Source organism: Octodon degus, unplaced genomic scaffold, assembly GCF_000260255.1.
Source record: "Octodon degus isolate 3935 unplaced genomic scaffold, OctDeg1.0 scaffold00095, whole genome shotgun sequence".
NCBI classification, from domain to species: Eukaryota; Metazoa; Chordata; class Mammalia; order Rodentia; family Octodontidae; genus Octodon; species Octodon degus.
Window position 1 is genome coordinate 8,310,069 of NW_004524671.1, and position 20,563 is coordinate 8,330,631.

The 20,563-nt window shown below is 37.8% G+C and overlaps 1 protein-coding gene across 4 annotated transcripts in view; it reads left to right on the plus strand.

Moving 5' to 3' along the window:
• Nucleotides 1-20,563, plus strand: part of Carnmt1 (carnosine N-methyltransferase 1) — a 43,243-nt gene that overhangs the window by 14,476 nt on the left and 8,204 nt on the right. For all 4 annotated transcript variants that reach the window (XM_004638122.3, XM_023722971.1, XM_023722969.1 and 1 more), the window contains exons 4-6: nt 12,344-12,484; nt 13,391-13,569; nt 15,695-15,808. In XM_004638122.3, the coding sequence (XP_004638179.1) occupies nt 12,344-12,484; nt 13,391-13,569; nt 15,695-15,808 (434 nt within the window). The remainder of the gene's footprint in view (nt 1-12,343; nt 12,485-13,390; nt 13,570-15,694; nt 15,809-20,563) is intronic.

Genomic DNA, 20,563 nt, shown 5'->3' on the forward strand with positions numbered 1-20,563 from the left:
TGATCATTGACATTTAAGAAAGAAACAAAGAAAGAAAGAAATGAAAGAGAGAGAGAGAAAAGACTTCTATGAAGAGCTGTTTTCTTTTATCCTGAGAAGATATAATTATTTTTTCTGGTATCTTTTGACAAATGGAAATTTACAGAACAGAAAATTTTAACTTAAAGTGTGGCTTTCAGAAGTACAAAAAAAAAGCTAGGTGTGTTGGCATATGCCTGTAATCCCAGCTAGTCTGAGGGCTGAGGAAAGAGGGTCAAAAATTTGAGGCAGCCTTGGCATCTTTGTGAGATCTCATCTCAGAATAAAAAAATCAGAAGAGTGCTGGGAGGGCAAGACCTGGTGGTGCACCCTGTAATCCCAGCCCTTGGGAGACTGAGGAAGCAGCCTGTGAATTTGAGTCTGGCCTGACTGCCTACCAAGACTGTCTCAACATAAATAAAATTGCCTCTGTGATACAGCAAAAAAAAAAAAAAAGAAATTTAAGTCCTTATAGAAAGAATATGAAGGAAAAAAATTAAAAAATAGGAAAGAACACATATTTTTACACAGAAATTTAGAAATCTAACCGTGTACAACATTATAGCAGGACAGTCTTCTGACATTGTTTTTTTCTTGTGTCTTTTTTTTTTTCCCCATTTATTCCCCATTTAAAATAAAAACACACACACAAAAAACCCTTTTACTTGTGAGATAGTATGGTAATAATTGGTATGTCATGACAAGAAGTATGTATTTAGAAGATCAGAATGACAGGCATTCCAAGTATGACCCTACCATTACACATTGCTATCTTCAGTGCAGTTGCTTGGTTCACAGGTATTGGCATGTATAGTTAGTCAGGCTGAGAATCCTACTAATTGACTGCTAGTTTCAAAAACCCTCTGAGGTTTCTCAGGATCATTGCCTTGCCCATCTTGCGCATACAAGTGTATGGCTTTGTCCCTGTCCTGTTTCCCACCTTTTCTCCTCACCCTCTCCTCGATGTCCAGTCCTCAAGTTCTCGTTTTCCTTTTAGTTGTATTATACCTTTCTATTTGTATTTCTTCTTTTGATTTCTTATACTAGGGAGACTATACGATGTTTACATATGTGGGTCTGGTTTATTTCATTTAAAAGTATATCTTCAAGTGGCATCCACTTAAATATAAATGCTTCAAGTTTATCATTCTTTATAGCTGAGTAATACTCCATTGTATAAAAATACCACATCTTTTTCAACCATTCCTCATGTGATGGGCATCTTGGTTGTTTCCAAGATTTGGCTATCACAAATTGTGCTGCTATAAACATAGGTACACATATATCACTATGATATGACGCTTTCAGTTCCTCCAGGAAAATTCCCAGTAGGGGGATAGCTGGCCTGAATGGGATTTCCAGTCCTAGTTTCTTAAGGAGTCTCCACGCTGATTTCCATAATGGTTGCACCAGTCTACATTCCCAACAGCAGTGGAGAAGGGTTCCCTTTTCCCCACAACCTCTCCAACATTTGTTTTTGGTTGATTTGTTTATGATAGCCATTCTTTCTGGGGTGAGATGGTTTCTCAGTGTTGTTTTGATTTGCATTTCACAGATGCTAGTGATGTGGAGCATTTTTTCATATATTAATTCACTTCTTTAATTTCGTCCTCTGAGAAGTGTGTGTTCATCTTGGATGTCTGTTTCTGGATTGAGTCTTAAAATTTTGGGGCCCTAATGTTTAAAAAGTTCTTTATAAATTCTACAGAGCAGACTTTTGTCTGAGTGCTTATTAGTTAAGATTTTTTCGAAATTTCTGGGTTGTTTTTTCACTTTGTTGGTAATTTCTTTTGACGAGCAAAAACTTCTCAAAAAGAGTTGGTCCCAGTTGTCAATTCTTTCAAGTGTTAACTGTGCAATTTGATTTTTGTTCATGAACTCTTTGCCTACCCCTATGTCTTCAAGAGTTCCTCCTACTTCCTCTTCCAGGAGATTTACTGTTTCTGTTTTAATGTGTAGATTTAATCCATTTTGACTTTAGCTTAGTGCATGATGATAGACCTGGGTCAAGTTTTAGTTTTCGGCATGTAGAGAGCCAGATTTCCAGCACCATTTGTTGAAGAGGCTATCTTTCTTCCAGTAAGTGTGTTTGGCCCCTTTGTCGAAGATCAGGTGGCTGAGTGTGTTCGCGAAGGCCTCTGCATCTTCTAAAGCTTTGTAAATTTTAAACTTAGGAGCGTGAGCACTCTTTCTTTTCCTTTTTTGAGATTATTTTGGCTATCTGTAATTCCAAATGAATTTCAGGATAGGTGTTTCCATTTCTACAGAAAGGACTTGGAATTTTAGAGGGGTTATGTTGAACATGTGGATTTTTTGGGTTGAACTGATACTTTAACAGTGTTAAATCTATCAGTGGACATGTGTCTCCATTTTCTTAGACCTTTAATTTCTGAAGAGATTTAGCAATATTTTCTAATTTTGTTGTCTTTTTTTGTTTTGGCGGAACTGGGGATTGAACTCAGATCCTTGCACAATATTATCTGATTTTGAGGTTGTATGAGATGTGACACATTCCCCTTCACTCTGGACACACTTATCCCATCATTCTTGCCACTTTCTGAAGTAGTTCTAGAAGTCTTCTTTTGTGTCTTTAGAACATATGATTGCGTTATGATCAGGGCTGTGGCTAGACGCTAGTCAGTGGACATACAGGCCTGTGAAAAGCATTAGCATCGTTATCCACCTTCCTAATTGGATCTAGTGGGGTCGGGGGATGGCTCAGTGGAATTAGCACTTCCCCGGCAAGCACAAGGGCCTGAATTCAATCCCCAGTTGCGCAAAAAAAAAAAAGAAAAGAAAAAAAGAAAGAAAAAGAAAAAGTTGCAAGAATGATGGGATAAATGAGTTCCCAGCAAGGGAGGATATTTTGAGGGAGATTAATGCTAATATATCTTTTCCTGTAACAAAATTTGAAAAATTTAAAACATTCACTGTAGGTTTCAATTATACCTTGTAAGTCTTTCATCTTGGTTAGACTTTCTCATGTTGTTTGGATGCTTGCTTTTCTTTTTTGAATTTTTATTGCTGATACATAGAAATAGCTGATGTTTTGTTTTATACTCTGCAACCTTTTGTAATTTATTAACTCTAGCTTTCTTGTATCTGAGATTTTCCCTGCATAAGATTCTGCTGTGTAGAAAGTTACAGCTTAATTTTTCCTTTCCAATTTGATGCCTTTACTCTTACTTTATTTTTAGAAGAAAAGCTTTCTGTTTGTCACCATTAAATGTGATGTTAGCTCTGGGGTTTTCACACATATTTCTTACCATGTTGGGAATTTTCCCTTTATTCCTAGTTTATGAAGGGCTTTTGAGCATGAAAATGTGCTGGATATTATCATATGCCTTTTTTTATTCTGAGACAACCATGTGATTTTTCTGTTTGCCTTTTATGCGGCAGGGTGGGATGTAATGTGATTGAATCCAGGGCTTCTTCACAAAGCCATAACGCCAGCCCTTTTAAAATTTTTTTGAGATAGGGTCTGACTAAGATGTCTAGGCAGGGATTGAATTTGTGATCCTTTTGCCTCAGCTTCCCAGAGTATTAAGATTATAGCCATGTACCCACCATGTTTGGCTACCTTCAATGTATCTGATATGTTGAGTTAGTTTATTTCCTTATATTAAATCACCTTTGTATTCCTAGAATAAATCCCACATGGTCACGGAAGATAATATTTAGATGTGTTAAATGCAATTTGCTAATGCCATATTTTTGTTTAGGATTTTACATTTATATTTACAAGGAATTATTATTATTATTATTATTATTATTATTATTATTTGGACAGGATCTTGCTGGTACTTTAGGCTGGCCTTGAGTTCACTACGTAGCCAGGTGGTCTCAAACTTACAGCAGTCTTCTTGCCCCTTCCTCTTAAGTGCTGAGATTGCAGGTGTGTGCCACCATGCTGGGCTCTGGAATTTCTTTGTTATCTGATTTTGGTGTTAGGTAATGCTGGCTTCATAGAATTAAATGGGATATTTTTCTTTTCTTCAGGGTTTTTTTTTTAAGTTTGAGAAGGATTAATGTTAATTCTTTTGTAATATTTGGTAGAATTCACTGAACACATCTCATCCAGAAGAACTTTTCCCTTTTCTCTTTATTTTGTAAACAGTGGATAAACTCCTTGCTTATTACCAGAATTTACAGGTTAGCAGATGATTTGATTTAGTTGACAGACTAGTTCAGTAACATGAATCCAGTGCACAGAGAGCATCAGACAGCTGATGTGCTTGGCAGGGTCCGTTACAGTTCTGACTCTGTCCTCTGTAGGTGCGACCAGCGCTGCTGTTCTTCCTGGAGCAGGCGTTTGCCAACAAGAACCTTATAAGGAGTGCTCTTTACCTCCTGAGATAACAGTCTGTTAGTTCTTCTCTGTGAGATAGGAAATCTTCCTTGGTGGGAATGGTTTTGAAAGTTCATGGCTTCAGTTGGAATAATCACTTGATACTACACAGTTTTTTAAGGGTGCTTCTAATAAATGCAAGTGCATGTTGTTTTGTTAACTTTTTGGGAGGCACTGGGATCGAGCCTGGGGCCTCCTGTGTGCTAGGCAAGTGTGCCAGCCACTATTTTGTTCGTTTTTTATCAGTGATTAGAGCATTAATTCTACAGCTATTAGAATTGTGATCTAATCTCACTCTTCAGAGTTTTAGTTTTAACTTGAATATTTTAAGTTTTATGAATCTTTATAAATATTGCTCCAAAAGATATTTTCTTGAAGTTTCTAGAAAATTCATTTTTTCTCAGCATGTGTGTAAATATTCAGTGTTCTGGTTGATAAAGTGCCAGGTAATAGTTTCACAGCTTCTATAAACACAGTGATAAAATGCAGGTATCTCAGAATTCAAGGTATTTTTGTTTCTGAAAGGAGTTTGTAAGGCTGTTTACAATAGGAATGTTCTAAAGTTTGTATGAGTTTTCAGTTCTGAAGATCAAATACATAGGTCAGCATCATTTCTAGCACATAATGGATGACTCTCTTCATACCTAGTGATCACTGGATAATCTGTATCGTTATAGTATCTAATCAACCTGTGTCAGCGTGTCTGAAAAGAACATGTGGTTCAAGGTACTTCGTGGTTATTTTTCTATTAGTATTGATAGAATGTAGATCGGTAGAAAGGATTATTATGTTTAGGTAGTTCTCTTGTTACTTAAGAAATAAAAGACAACAAAATATTCCACAGAGTTCAAAATGTAAAGACTTGGGGGATATATAATTGTCTTCTACTGTTCCTAAGCTACCCAATTCCTTTCTATGAAAGTAATTAAGATAAAACTAGAGGGGCCGGGGAGATGGCTCAGTGGAATAAGAGCTTCCCTGGCAAGCGCAAGGGCCTGAGTTCAATCCCTGGTTCTGCCAAAAAAAAAAAAAAAAAAGATAAAACTAGAGAGGATATATATGAAATTTAAATGAAGTGTACTGGAAAACCTTTTTCTTTTTGCTGTTCTTTTGACCCAGTGTAAAAAATATATTTCTTCATATATCAGTTATTATACCTATTTTAGATTTATTTCCTTATAGGAAATAAGATGAGCTATCAAAAAATTGAAAGGACAAGGTCAGTAAAACTCAGTAAAGACTATGTACTTACAAAAGCCATAGGTTTGTAGTTAATGTAAACCTTGGGTCCGGGGAAAGGGCCGTTATCACCTTTCAGAATCCAAGGTGGTTCTGGATAAATCCGTTAACATTGGATCTCGTACGTTTCTAGGACCCTGTTTGTACCATAGTGATCAGGCGGGAATCTGATTTCTTTGTACTTGGGGTAGATTTGACTCAGCTTTATTTCAGCTGGCCTTTTGTGACTGTTTTCTCTTTGAAATTTAAATAAAACATTTTTCTAACTAAATAGTCTTATTAAGAATTGTGTACACTTCTCAAAAAGACAAAAAAATTGTATACATTCTAATTAGTCTGCACAAAACTATATTTGTGATTGTTAAAATACTGTTCCTTGCACAAACACATTTGTTTTATCAGTTTGTCTGATTTGTCCAGAATATAAGTGGAAGCAGTTTGGAAGCCACAGATGGACAGAGCTTCCACACAGATACACGAGGTTGATGTGTAAATAAGAAATACTGTCTAGAGTGTGTTGAATGCCAGGCACTCCAGTATTTATTACACTCTGGTTTGTTTTAAATTGGTTTTGAGCTCCACTTTGAAAAGCTGCTCATTTAAATTAGTGAACAATTTTTAATTTGAAGTAAAGTCTCCAGATTTAAACCTTTTTCTCAAATATAAATATAAGTAAAATTTAACTTTTCAGTTACCAGAACAGCCTATATTGAGATTTTTTACTTTTTAGAAGTGTCTTCTAATTTTAAGAATTCAGACCCATGATGAATGTTATTATATAGTACCAAGAAAATTAAATTTTAAAAAGCTAAAAAAAAAAAAAAAAAAAGAATTCAGTGCTGCAAAGCATGTAATTGTTAAGATAGACTCTTAAGTTTTATACTAGTCTGAAAGAGTTCACAGCATACAGAATCACGTGTTCTCAGGAATCCTGAAAGCTGCTGATCTGTGTAGTTTAGATATTAATTTCAATGACCCACTCTATTTTAAAAGAATTCGGAATGATGTTTTATTGTGGAGGAAAATGTATTATATCCTGGCATTTCAGTGTACTCCAGGAAGATACTGATATATTATTAACTGGTTGAACTTTTTTTTTCTTTTTCATAGCTGAGCATTAGGAAAAAAAAAGAAATAGCAGGGCTGGGGAGATAGCTCAGTAGAATAAGCGCTTCTTTGGCAAGCGCAAGCCCCTGAGTTCAGTCCCAGGTTCCGCCAAAAAAACAAAACAAAAAAAAAACCCAAAAAACCATTAGCTTTAAACTAAAGAAGCATGTTTCCACATAGATTAAAATAAAGAATGTAAGTAGTAATTTATGGAAGGATTTTTGTTAGGTAAAGGAACATATTTTAAAAGAAAATGAAAGAACTGTAGACTGCCAATTAAGTAGTTACAAGGCTAAAGATGATTGCTTTCATCCTAAAAACCTTCCTAGATGGAAGACAGGTATGTGTTTCAAATTTCTTTCTAATAAAAATTTTAAGTATTACTAAATCTAATAACAGTGGTAAAACATTCAAGACTAATAACACAGAGAAAATTACATAAATGGATAGTTCACGAAAAATATAAGATGCTCACTCTCACAGAAATATGCAAATGTAAAAGCTACATTAAAAGTGGCACCCATTTTCCAGTTAACTGCACTGCAGAGATTTGGAAGATACTCTTGAAGATGTGGAGAAACATGTTACTGGTAAAAGAATAGATTGGTAAAAAGTCTTATGAAGGGCAGTTTGCCGGTCTTTGTCAAATTGTGGGTGTATGACTTGATTCTTGCAGTTCAGTTTCCAGGAAGCTATTCTGCAGATACACTTCTGTGTAGAAATTACTCAGGCCAACAGTTGTAACATTGAACAACGAAATAATTAGAAATAATATGTCTTTAATTGAGATGCTGATAAATTACAGTGACATCATGCAGTGAAATAAAAAGCCATGTGTGCTGCTCTGGAAAAGGGTTCATGATGGATTCAGATCAGGGATTGGCAGGCTTTCTCAAAGTGCCAGGCAGTAAACATTTTAGGCTTTGAAAGCAGTTGTAGTGTTCATGGCCACTACACAGCTCTGCTCTATTGGCCATAAGCAACAAGTAACTGGCAAGAAAACATGACTCTGTCCAGTAAAACTTCATTTACAAGAACAGGTGCCTGGCCTGCAGTTCATGGTTGGTAACTGTTATACTAAATGGAAGAAGCAAAGGAAAGAACTTGATGTTATCTGTAACAAGTGTGTAGATTACTGAAAGGGTAACAAAGTTTTGTCCAATATACTTGGGAAAATTAGAATAATTTGTACAATGAGGTCATAAGTACACACTGAGTTTCTGTGAGTTTGTAGGAACTCGTCTGGTATCGCTGAGAGGTGGTCTGGCTAACGTGAGGAAGTCTGTGTTGGCAGTGGCTGAAGAGATAATTTGGGACCATAATTTTTTGGGGGGTGGTCCAGGGAATCACACTCAGGAGTTTGTGCTTGCCACACAGATGCTTGTACCACTGAGCTATATCCCCAGCCCTGGGATCATAATTTTAAAGGCACTGGACACTACGATTTTCATCCTGTTTTCATTGGTGAATAATTTAAAGTTGAGCACCTAGCTTTATTAAGCCTTGATATTTTACCCTATTTTTCTGAGATTTATTTTTTAAGAGAAATGTATTCTGGGTAAAGTTAAAATTGCCTTGCAAACCATTCAGCACATATTTGCCTTAAGATAACCACTAAATGCACTTGCTTTGTTACTTTAACTTTGCATTGCTACATTAAGTAAATGTTCTATAATGCTAAAGAAGACATCAGACACCTGTTTTTTTATTTATACTTTCCTTTATTTTTCTAATTTTATGTTTTGTAACATCATTTCACACTTGGCTTTTGCTCAGTGTAATTTTATTTTTATACTGGGGATTAAACCCAGGGCCTCAAGCATGGATGAGCTCTATCACTGAGGGACATTCCAGCCCCAGCCCACTTTAAGGTGTTGTGAATTAAGTGTGTACTCAGCACTGTTCAGTAGAAACATGGTGCAGTCCACAGAAGCAAGGCACACATGCAGTTTAGAAGTTTCTAGTAGCCACATAAAGAGGTAATAGAAAACAGGTGAAATCTGGTTTTGCTTTACACTTACTATGCAACTTGTACATTTTAAGTGTTTTAATAGCTGCTTGTGGCTCATGGCTATTGGACCCTGGATAGCTGAGATTCATTTTGGTGATTAAAAGTTGTTAAGTATTCCAACCACCAGGGGTCAGTCAAGTGTCATGACATTGATACAACAAAAGAAGAATCCTATGTTGGAAGTTTCTTGATTTGCTGCAATATAAGGATCATTCTGTATATAACAAAGTAGACCTCAAGGTGTAATGAGTAATGCAAATGTATTGGTAAGAAATAAAAACTGAAGGCCACCAGATAGCTCAGTGGACTAAAGCGCCTGCTTAGGCAGAGCACAGCAGCCCGGGTTCAATCCCTGCCTTGCCGTGCCGTCCCCACCCCCGGAGTGCACTGGGAAGGCATTTGAGACTGGGTATGGTGCCCCGCGCCTATAATCCCAACACTTAGGCTGAAAACAGGAGAATCACTGCGAGTCCAGTCTGTAGTGAGACCCCGTAGACCCTGACCTGAATACATACACACATACATACGTACATACATACGTAAATAAATAAATAAATCTGAAGAAATGAACTCTTATTCTTGGTAAAGTGGTGTCACCAAAAGTGTTCCGTGAACAGTCTGTGGCTTTTTCCGCCCACGAAGACCCAGCTTTCCTTTAGTCTTCCTTGCGTGGGTGTGACTTTCCCCTTCATGTGATGGATGGCACATTTGTGGTATATACAGCTTTCCTATATTTGAGCCATAGAAACTTGGTAAATTGACTCACTAGCTGCTTTTTATTGAGAATCTCCAGCCAGAAACATTTGATTACTGAGCGCATACTGAATGTGTCTCTCTTTTTTTTTTTTTTTTTTTTGGCTTTTAAAGCTTCATTTCATTTATTTTTTTTACTTTTTATTTATTTATTTATTTTTTTGGTATTTTAGGGAAGGGTCTACAAGGGTGTTCAGGGTCTCACTGCTAGATCGGACTTGTAGAGATCCACCTGTTTAATCTGCTGAGCTATTTGGCCAGCCCTGCTTCATTTCATTGAAAATGATTGCATCATTAAGGTTTTTACTCATTTATACTCTTATGCTCCATATGCATTTATAGAAATGCCCTAAACTTCGCAAAGATTTATAGCAGAAACTGCCAGAGTGCCTTAGTTTCTTACAAAACGTAGTTAGAGGAACTTTCCATTTTATTGTGTATATTGTAGCCCTATGTAAAGAACAGGTGAAAGCCCAGCATAGTGATACAGGCTTATAACTGTAGCTACTCAGGATGCTGAGGCTGGAGGTTCGTAAATTCTGGGCCAGCCTGGGCAACGTAGTAAGTACCTGTCTGAAACTTTTTCCAAGGGCCAGGGAAAAATGAGTAGTACAGCTCTTGCCTAACCATTGCAGATCCCTGGGTTCAATCCCCAGTACTGGGTAAGTGGGGGGTAATGTTGAGAAGTTGTAAGGAAAACATTCTGTGTCTCACCCTTGGTTCATTTTTCCATTTACTAGAGTATACTGCTTATACAGATTAATAGCTTTCATTTTGGCAGGTTTGTATATGTGTGAGACAGGCTTGGGTCATCTGTCCTTGCCCTACCCTTGTCCCTTGTTTTTATGCACTTTGCGGAGAGTCAGGGGTTCTGTTAAAATTTTATTAGTATATATTTACAATATATAATACATACCTTTTGTTTCAAATCATGTTGCTTTTTCTTTTTATTTATTTTTGAGACAAGATCCTATGTAGTTCGGGCTGGGCTTGAGCTCACTATGCAGCTCAGGGTGGCCTCAAACCCCTGGCAGTCCTCTTGGCCTCAGCTTGTGAGTGATGGGATTGCAGGAGTGCACCACTGTGCCTGGCTCTGCGTTACTGTACATTGGTGTGCGCACACATTGCCCCTGGCTCTTCCTGCTTGCCCTCTTCTTCGTCTCCCCATCCCCACAGCCCTTCCCATCACCAGAGTCTGGGTCCCTGTTCCTGTCATCTTTAGTTTTCTCCTTAAATTATTTGTACTTTGGGTTTCTCATAAGAGAAACCAGTTTTGAGTTTATTTTTTCAGTTGTAGGAATGTTTTAATGTGTCTCTTGTGTGCCTGTTAAAATCCTCTCTGTTGTAATACAAATAATTTACATGTCTGAAGTAGTCTGCTAATTCATAAGGTGCACCCTTGGTATATTCTGTACTCAGTGGACTAAACTTGTAAGAGTAGTTTTACACAGTGTAATTTTCCCCATATGGTAGGGTAGAAAGTTCTGCAACTTAGATTAATTGGTAGTAGCTGTCATAGTTAGATTTCCACAAGCTACCAAAATGGTTGTTGATACCTTTAATTAGCATAGCTTTCCTTAGGATTAAGGTGACTTAGTTTCTGTATATTTTTTATCAGCTATCATGAAATTGACTATGATTTAAAACTAAAGTCTATCAGTTTAATTATAAATTGTTTTGTTGTTGTTGCATTATTTTGGTGGGTTTTTGTTGGTGGTGGTTCTTTGTTTTTGTTGTTGTTGAGACAGGGTTTCCCTGTGTAGTTCAGATTGGTAGCAATCCTCCTGGCTCAGCCTCCCCAGTGCTGGTATTACAGGCCTGGACCACCACACATGACTTGTTGCATTACCTTTTTTTTTCCCCAGTCCTGGAGATCAAATCCAGGGTCTCTCACATGGTAGGCAAGTTCTCTACCACTGAGTTACAGAGTGAGAGGATGGTCCATATTTTTTTTTTTTTTTTTTATAAATTAGAGTGCAAAGAGCTGATTAGATAGCGTAAGGTCCTGAGTTCAATCCCTGGTACCACTAACAAAAAAAAAAAAAAGTGCATGAACCCTGTTTATTATCTGGTACAAGAAGAAAGCATTTTACATTAGCCTCTTCTGTTCCTTCTAGGCATGAGTTCATCAGTATCAATACTAAAAAATTTCTTACTGGTGATAGTAGGTCCCTTTGTATGAAGTCTTTAACAAACTTCTTTTAATGGTTTTTGTGCCTCTAAAGTACAACAGTGAGACACACTTCGTTCAAGTTTTCATACAAACACATGTTCCATCTGCAGATACATATGCTTTAATGATGACAAGCAGATCCCTAGAGAACTTGTACAGACTGAATTCCCCATTCTTCCCAATCGGAATAAATATTGCTTTAATGTACACATGCCTAATGCATTAAGATACAAATATAATTAATCTGCTTTTTGTTCTATTAGTCATTGAATTACATAGAGAAGTTAGAAATAAAGTCACATTTCGATTTCTTGTCTCAAATGATTTTGTTCGAACTTCATATGCAGTTGGGGTCACTTAGGGACAGTCTGTCCTCCTGACAGCTGTTCAGGTGACAGCTGTTTATGACACAAATCACTTCATGTGTCTTCAGATAGAAGGTAACTCCTTTTTTTCTGAAAAAAATAAAATTGGTTAAAAAATTCCTCTCAGATATCTGAGCACATACAATTCCTTATGCTTCTTTATAAGAATTGATATTTAGAAATATTTCTTAGTCTTCAGAGTCAGAGTCCTAGTGAGCTTATTTTTATTGACTAAGTTTTTAATATGGATTTTGTCTTTCCTTTTTTGTTTTTCCTTTGCTTTTTTTTTCCTTTGAGGGGTTGGACATAATTGCCTTATTTCATTTCAGGGATCCTTCTAAAGTAAATATTCTGGTACCTGGTGCTGGACTAGGAAGACTGGCCTGGGAAATAGCTATGCTAGGTTATGCTTGTCAAGGAAATGAATGGAGTTTTTTTATGCTCTTTTCTTCCAACTTTGTACTGAACAGGTATTTCTTTTTTTGTTGTTGTTTTGTTGGAAATAGTAATTTTTCAAAATCTGATGACTTAACATATTTTTGAAAAGTTCTGAATTTATGTAGTGTGTGATTATGGTGTAGATCTTAGGTATTTATGTTAAACTCAATATTTTTATACAAATTGCCACTTTAATCAATTGCCTAATAATAGATTGTTGAAGTGAGATGAGTAAACGACTCTTCAGAACATGATTGGGATTCTGTAGAACAGAAGGTACCGCTCTGCATACTCTCCAGGACTAAGTACGATCCAGGAAGTGGAGTTTCTCATTATTCCCTAAACTTCACCCTTGTATTTCTCATATGAAGAGTTTAGTGCAGCAGTCAGTCAGAACTGGTGTTCTTCAGCAGATTCTTTCAAATGGCCAAGTATTTTCACATACCTGAGTTGGAAAGATCTTAGCACTTTTGTGGCCTTTTTTGCTAGGTAGTAGAAAAGATTCACCATTTTAGAGTCAGAAGATGTATGTTAGAAACAGATAGCTGCCTCATTTAAAAATGTGTTGTTGTCTTTGGTGGCAGTATGAGTTTAGGGGTTAGTGAGAAGGGGCAAAAGAAAAGGATTATACAAAATAATTAAAATGTGTAGCAGACTGTTTTGGTTGAAGCCCATACAAATTTTAAAAACAAGTAGCTGAATTGTTTTTACTTGGGTTTGAAGTTCAAAGGTTTTTATAAATTTAAACTAACAGCATACATCAATGAATGCAGGTTCCTTTCTCATCTACATGTGTATTTACATTTCGGGGTGTGGAGTGGGGAGTAGTGTCTTCTAGTGAATTGTACATGCAGACATTCAGTTAGATTATATATTAGGTTTAGATATTCTTGGTGAAATGTTTAGTTAACACTGAACTTTATACTCATATTTTGCAGATGTTCTGAAATTAATAAATACAAACTTTATCCCTGGATCCATCAGTTTAGCAATAACCGGAAGTCAGCTGATCAGATTCGACCTGTCTTTTTTCCTGATGTTGACCCACATAGTCTTCCTCCTGGCTCTAACTTTTCTATGACAGCAGGAGATTTTCAGGAGATTTATTCAGAATGCAGTAAGTTCTAAGCAGGCATTTTAAAGGTCTTTTGTCCTATACCTTAATGAATTTATGATTGGTCATTCATTTTGATGGTAGAATATAAGATACATTTCTGGGACAAATTAAGAGTATTTTCAAGCTTAGGCCCAAGGCAGTGATAAGAACTACATTTATAGTCAAGTAACTTAGAACTCCTTGGGTAAGTTAGTATAAGACCACATGTAAACAGAGTTCCTATGGGAATGAATGCATGCAAATAAGCCAGAGTGAGAAGGGGACTCCATGGAGACACTGTGACCTAAAGAGTAGGCCTCATTTGTGTTTGAGGCAGGCCGAGATCCAGAGATACAAATAAAATAATTGAAGAACAGCATAGACAGGCAGGAAAAAAAAAAAAAAAAAAACTTTAGCGGGAGACAGGCCTTGAGAAGTAAGTAGGTGGAGTCAAGATTGTGGAAGAAAATTGGAATCAGGTTGCATAGGTTAGGTCTTCAGCTTGGCAAAGTGTTAAAAACACTTAACCCTAGACATTAGAGAAAGGTGGTAATGGGAAAAGAGAAGAGGTATTGGCAGTAAAAGGAGCAGGAACCATAGAATGCTGAGTAGTTAGTAGAACATGCAGCAGGTATTTATCAGCACCTACAAAACAGCAGTAGACTGTGGAGCACAGTGAGGGAGTCTGTACACAGGGCACTTAGACTCAAGGCAGGAAAATTTTAAATCGGGCACAGGGGCTACAGGGGGATTGGGAGGGACTGTTTTGTATAGAGTTGGCAGGGAAGGCCTTTTTGAGAACAGAAGCTTCAAAAAAAAAGTCTAGCAGAGAACCCCAAAAGTAAAAGGTCAGGACTTGCAGATGTTAGGCTAGAGGTGGTTCAGTGTTACAGATGGGGTGGTGGGCAGGGTGTTTGTTCTTCTGGGGGCACAGTGGGGGAGGCCAGAGGGCAGAGGTTGGTGAAGCAGACCTCGCAGCCTTGGCAAGGACTCTGACCTGTCCTCCAAGAGCACTGGGAGGCCACTCTGGAGAGAGGGCTTGCAGCAGGGGAGTATGACAAAGAAAGTTCCTGTTGTATCTATTTTTTTACAACATTGAAAGGTTTTTGTTCATTTTACCTTAGACACTTGAGATTGAAACAGCCCTACACAATGTTAGGAAGAGATAGAAGATATTAATTGTTGGATAAAAAATTATGGAGCAAGGTCTTAAAATAGTGAAATAATGAAAATTTTTAAGCAAGTAAATGCCACTTGCTCTGGAGCGAGGTTTGGGAGTGGATGGTAGGCAACCTTGGGCAGGATGAGGTGCCCGTGCTGTGCCAGTGCTGGACAGCCTTGCACTTTCAGAGTGCTGCCTATCCCTGAGCCAGGCCATGGCCTTGAGGAGGGAGCCCACTACTGCTCCCTCCTGACTGCCCTGCTCCTCTTCTTGGCGAGTATCCCAGGGCAGGGTGCGTATTTAGGTATTTGAATGTTACTCATTTTTCAAATTGGCAGTGGTTCTGCAATCTTTCTGAAGCCTGCCAAAATTGATTGGCACTGGTTTATTTATTTTTTTTATTTTTTATAAGCAAAATATATTTATTGAGGGAAAGAAAGCCCATTCCGAGAGAGGGACAGGAGGGGGTCCCGAGCAGGTTGTTCCCCAGCACTGGTTTAAATCAGAATTTTAAATTATTTTGTCAACAGATTTTAAATGAAAGCCAGGGCCAAGTAGTGTAACTCAGTGATTGAGTATTTGCCTAGCAAATGTGCAAGGTCATGGGTGCCATCCCTAGCACCACAAAAAAGAATGAATGAATAATGAGTGAATGCATGAATGAATGAGTAAAAGTATAAAGGCTAGAAATTGAATAGATAATAAAACTTTAGAAGTATCATTTGATAATGATATCTGATGATACATGCTGTTACAAATGATTTCAAATTGCCTATCAGATTGATAAAACCTTTATGAACTAGAATATTGCCCATAAATGATTACTTGGTTATTTTGATTGTAATGTTGATCAAATGAGTTTAGCTTCTGTATCCCTACAATTAAATAAAGTATTAATACTCTATAAGTGGTAAAAGTCAAGTTTAAAGGATTAAAGAAAAAAAGCAGAATAACAGATGCAGCGATTTGATTTTTCTTGATTAGATACCTGGGACTGTATTGCCACCTGTTTCTTCATAGACACAGCTCACAATGTAATTGATTATATTGACACAATATGGAAAATACTCAAGCCAGGTGGAATTTGGATAAATCTTGGTAAGTGCTTCCATATTTGTTAAAATTTTGCACATTGAGTACTTAGTATCTGCTTTACATTTAGTAACTTCACAATGTTTATGAAAGTGATAAGTACATTATACATTTTAAAACCTCTGCATTTTCCTTTAGACTTATTTACTACTACTGGAAGCCCAAATATTGTTTGTGTTTAGATCCATCTACAGCAGTAATAATTTCAGGGTCTGCAAGTTTTTACTCCGGTGGTTAGCTGATTGTTCCCTCGTCTTTCCTGTTCCCTACTCCATGGAGAAGACAATCCATTGTTTCCTTTTTTTCTTAATGAATAATTTGGAGGAAAGATTTTATTCTCTGTTGGTTAACTTTACTCTCCTAGTATATCCATTTAGTGGGAAAAGATTAGGTTTATTTCTGTAACATTCAACTTTCATAGAAATAACTTTGTTTTTGAGCTGGTTTTGTTTCTTTATTTTTAAAAAATTTTATGGAGAAAAGTAAAACAAAATTTCATAATAAAACAGGATAACAATGATCAATACATTGGGTATTGTTATCTTTACAGTAGCTACTCAGTACAAGATATGAATATAGAAAATTTTCTAGCCAGGCATAATGGTATATGCCTGTAATCCCAGCACTAGAGAGGCTGAGGCAGGAGGATCATTGTGAGTTCGAGACCAGGCTGAGTTACAAAGAGAGCTCAAGGCCAGCCTGAATTGCATAGCAAGGCTGTGTCTCAAAAAGACAAAAACAAAACAAAACAAATTAAATAAAGTATTAATACTCTATAAGTGGTAAAAGTCAAGTTTAAAGGATTAAAGAAAAAAAGCAGAATAACAGATGCAGCGATTATCCAAATGATATTAGCACAAATGTTTCTTTTTAATGAACTAAGAGAATCTAGTAGTATAACTATTTTGTATTTTGGTTTGTTTGGTTTTTTTTCCTTTTTCCTTCCTTCCTCTCCCCTTTCCCCCACCCTAGTTCCTTTTTCCTTTTGAACAATTTCTTCCCATTTCACAATATCAGTTACGAATTTTGCACCTCATTTATTTTAGTTTTTCACACAAGGGAGACAATATGATGTTTACACATTTATGAGTGTGGTCTCCAGTTGTCCTATGAAAGTCCCAAGTTTATCCATCTTTGTGGTTCAGTAGTATTCTGTTGTGTAAAAAGACCACATCTTTTTTATCCATTTCTCAGTTGAGGGCATTTGGGTTGTTTCTAAGATCTAGCTGTTTTAAATTGTGCTGCTATAAACATGAATGTACATATGATGCCGTGGTTGGATGTTTTTAATTCTGGGAAAATGCCCAGAAGGGAAGTAGCTGGGTCCTATGGGACCTCTAACCCTAGTTCTTTGAGAAATTTCTTTTTTTCTTTTCTTTTTTTTTTTTTTTTTGTGGAACCAGGGATTGAATTCAGGCCCTTGCACTTGCCAAGGAAGCGCTTATTCCACTGAGCCATCTCCCCAGCCCCTACTTTGAGAAATTTCCACACTGATTTCCACAGTGGTTGCACCAGTCTGCACTCCCACCAACAGTGGAGAAAGGTTGCTTTTTCCCCACAACCCCACCAGCATTTGTTATTGGTTGATTGCTTGATGATAGCCATCCTTTCTGGAATGAGATGGAATCTCAGTGTTTTAATTTGTATCTCAGATGATATTTTTCATATATTTATGATTTCTGCCTAGTTTTTGTTGCAGTAAATTTGGTGTTTCTGCTTTTTTTTTTTTGGAGGAACTGGGGATTGAACTCAGGCCCTTGCACTTGCCAGGGAAGCGCTAATTCCACTGAGCCACCTCCCCAGCCCCTGGTGTTTCTGCTTTAATGTTTAGATCTCTGATCCATTTTTATCTTAGCTTAGCCCATGTGATAGACATGGGTCTAGTTTTAGTCTTCAGCTTGTGAAAAGCCAGCTTTTGCAGCACCATTTATTATAGAAGGTATCTTTTTCCAGTGAACATACTTGGCCTCTTTGTGAAAGATAAGGTGGCTGAGTGTGGTTTTGTTTTGTTTTGGTATTGGGAATTAAACTCAGGACCTTGGGCTTGGCAGGCAGGCACTGCGCTACCCAGCTCTATTCCCAGCTGAGTGTGTTTAGAGTTGTGTTTGTGTCTTACTATGTAGTAATCAGAACTGCCTTGAAAAAATGAAATTGACCCCTTTACTACAGCCTGCTGCTTTTTGTTTTCTTTCATTTGGTTTTTTGTGTTTTTTACTATGTAGTTCAGACTGACCTTGAATTCACTTGTAGTGCAGGCTGGCCTGGAACTTCCAGCGATCCTCTTTTTCATAGGTAGCAATACTGCAGTATGTGCTGTGTCTGTCTTGGTCAACAGACGTCATGGGGTACTTTGGTTAATAATAAGTTGTTTAGAGCTTCCAGACTTCTAACCATGACATTCAAACCATTTCGAGAATTGGGATTACAAAAAAACTTTAAAAGTAGTTATTTGGAAGATTAATACTTTACAAATAAAATGCTTTGCACACATAAAGTATGTATAAATCTCAGAATCAGTTTTTTGATTAGGTTATTTAGGAGGTCTCATTTTTTAGAGTTCTTTATATATTCTAAATACTAATTCATTGTCCAAGCTGTAGCTGGCCAAAAAATTTGCCCATTGTATAAGTTGTCTCTTTACTATGTTTCCTTTTTAGTGCTAAGTGAGCCTTTTTAATTTGATATGATCCCATTTGATAGGGCTGGGGAGATAGTTCAGTGGCATAAGTGCTTGTCTGGCAAGGGCAAGATCCTGAGTTGGATCCCTGGTACCACCAAAGAAAGAAAGAAAAAAAATCCATTTGATGACTTGCAGGTATTACTCACACAGTCAGAGTTCTGTTCAGATAGTCCTTGCCTATGCCTGTGATTTCAGCTTTATCTCCTAGCAAGTTAAATGTTTCTGTTTTAATATTTAGATCTTTTTTATTTTAGTTCATTTCTCACATGGTGAGAGATATGATACTGGTCTAACTTGATTCTTTTGCACGTGGATGGCCAGTTGTCCTGTGTTTGCTCCAGCATGTGTTTTTGGCCCATTTATCAAAGATCAGCCAGTTGAGTGTGCCTGGGGTTGTTTCTTCATGCTCTCTTCTGTTCCATTGTCTGGTTTTCTTTGTTTGCCATTATAGTACTATGGGCCTGGGATAGAGGTACACTCCTGTAATCCCAGCACTTGGGGAGGTTGAGGCAGGAGGACTGCTGCAAGTTTGAGGCTAACTTGGGCTACAAAGTACAATTTAAGGCCTTCCTGAACTGCATAGCGAAACTCTGTCTCAAAAAAAATAAAAATAAAAATAAATAAACCAAACTAACCTAGAACCGTGTTGTTTTAATAACTAAATCTTTATAGTTTGGGATTGTGATGCCACCTCCTTTGCTCTTACCTAGGATTGCTCTTGCTACTGTGGGCCTCTCATGGTTCCATATGAATGTTAGGATTGTTTCTCTAGTCTCATGAGGAATGTTAGTGGTGTTTTGACTTGGATTGCATTAATTTTGTGTACCTGTTTTGGAATTGTGGTCATTTTGACAATGTTCGTTCTGGCTGTCCGGGTACAGGGGTGTCTTTCCCCTTTTTTTGGACTTCGTCAAGTTTATTCTGCATCTGTTGCTACAGAATGTGGAGGACCACGTAGGCAACTCCCCCTGAAGGAGGAGCAGTCTTCTCCATTTTGGCTGAACCTGTCCCTGTTCCCATGCACTGATGTGTGCACACCTGGCTAGGACTTTCTATTATCCCTTCATTTGGCTTTCAGCAATGCAGATCAGCCCAGAGAGGTGCTGATGTGTAGTCTTTGAAGCAGAAACTACAGGATGATGTTTCTCTTCCCCCTCCCCCCCCAGTAAAACTTGTGATCTGGTGGCTGTGCTGCTGCGAGGAGAGGAGGGATGGAGAGCCCTGCTGTCACTTTCCAGAGCATAAAATATTACATGACCCCAAAATGTTAGATACTGTCTCAGTTGTGTTATGCCAGTTACTCTTGCTGCATGTCCCTCTCTGCATATTGCAGAGGTGAATGCAGACCTAACCTATCTCAGGGCACTCACTCACTTCCCACCACTCTCATTCACTCATCCTCCAGCCACTCCTTTCTTCACAAATTAATAAAACCCAGGTTCAGCCCTGGGTTGAGGTTCAGCCTTGGGTTCAGCCCTTTGTTATGCTTAGCCATTATCCTGGCTGGACTTAGGACCCTCGCCCCCATAACTACAAATACGCCTTAGCATCTTTATTCTCGCCATGAGTTGCACTGCAAGTGATAGATTAGAATGAGTTCTCTAGAATTCCAGTAGCTTTTCAGTGGGATTATAAATGTAAACTTCTTGGGCCTTGGTAGGACTGGGAAGGGCTTTATATTTGGTACCCGAAATGAGGCATGACTTTCTATCCTGCCTTGTCGTGGCTCACACATTTTGTTTGGGAACTTGGAGTGAGGCAGTGCCCTGCCATTTTTGCTTCAAAGACAACATCAGCACCTCAGCTGGACTGATTACATTGCTTAAAACCAATTAAAGGGATAAGGAAAAGTCCTAGCCATCTCTGCACACATCAGTGCATAGAAACAGGGCCAGGTTCAGCCAAGATGGAAATAGTGGCTCCTCCTTCAGGGAGGGTAGTGGGCCTCCACAGTGTGCTTTTTTTTTTTTTTTTTTTTTTTTTCTCGAATGCCTTCAGGGCACTTTTGGCCAGCGGGAGAGGTGTGAGGTTCGAACTCCAGCAACCTGAGGCTGACACTTAAAGGCCTGAGCACACTTAAA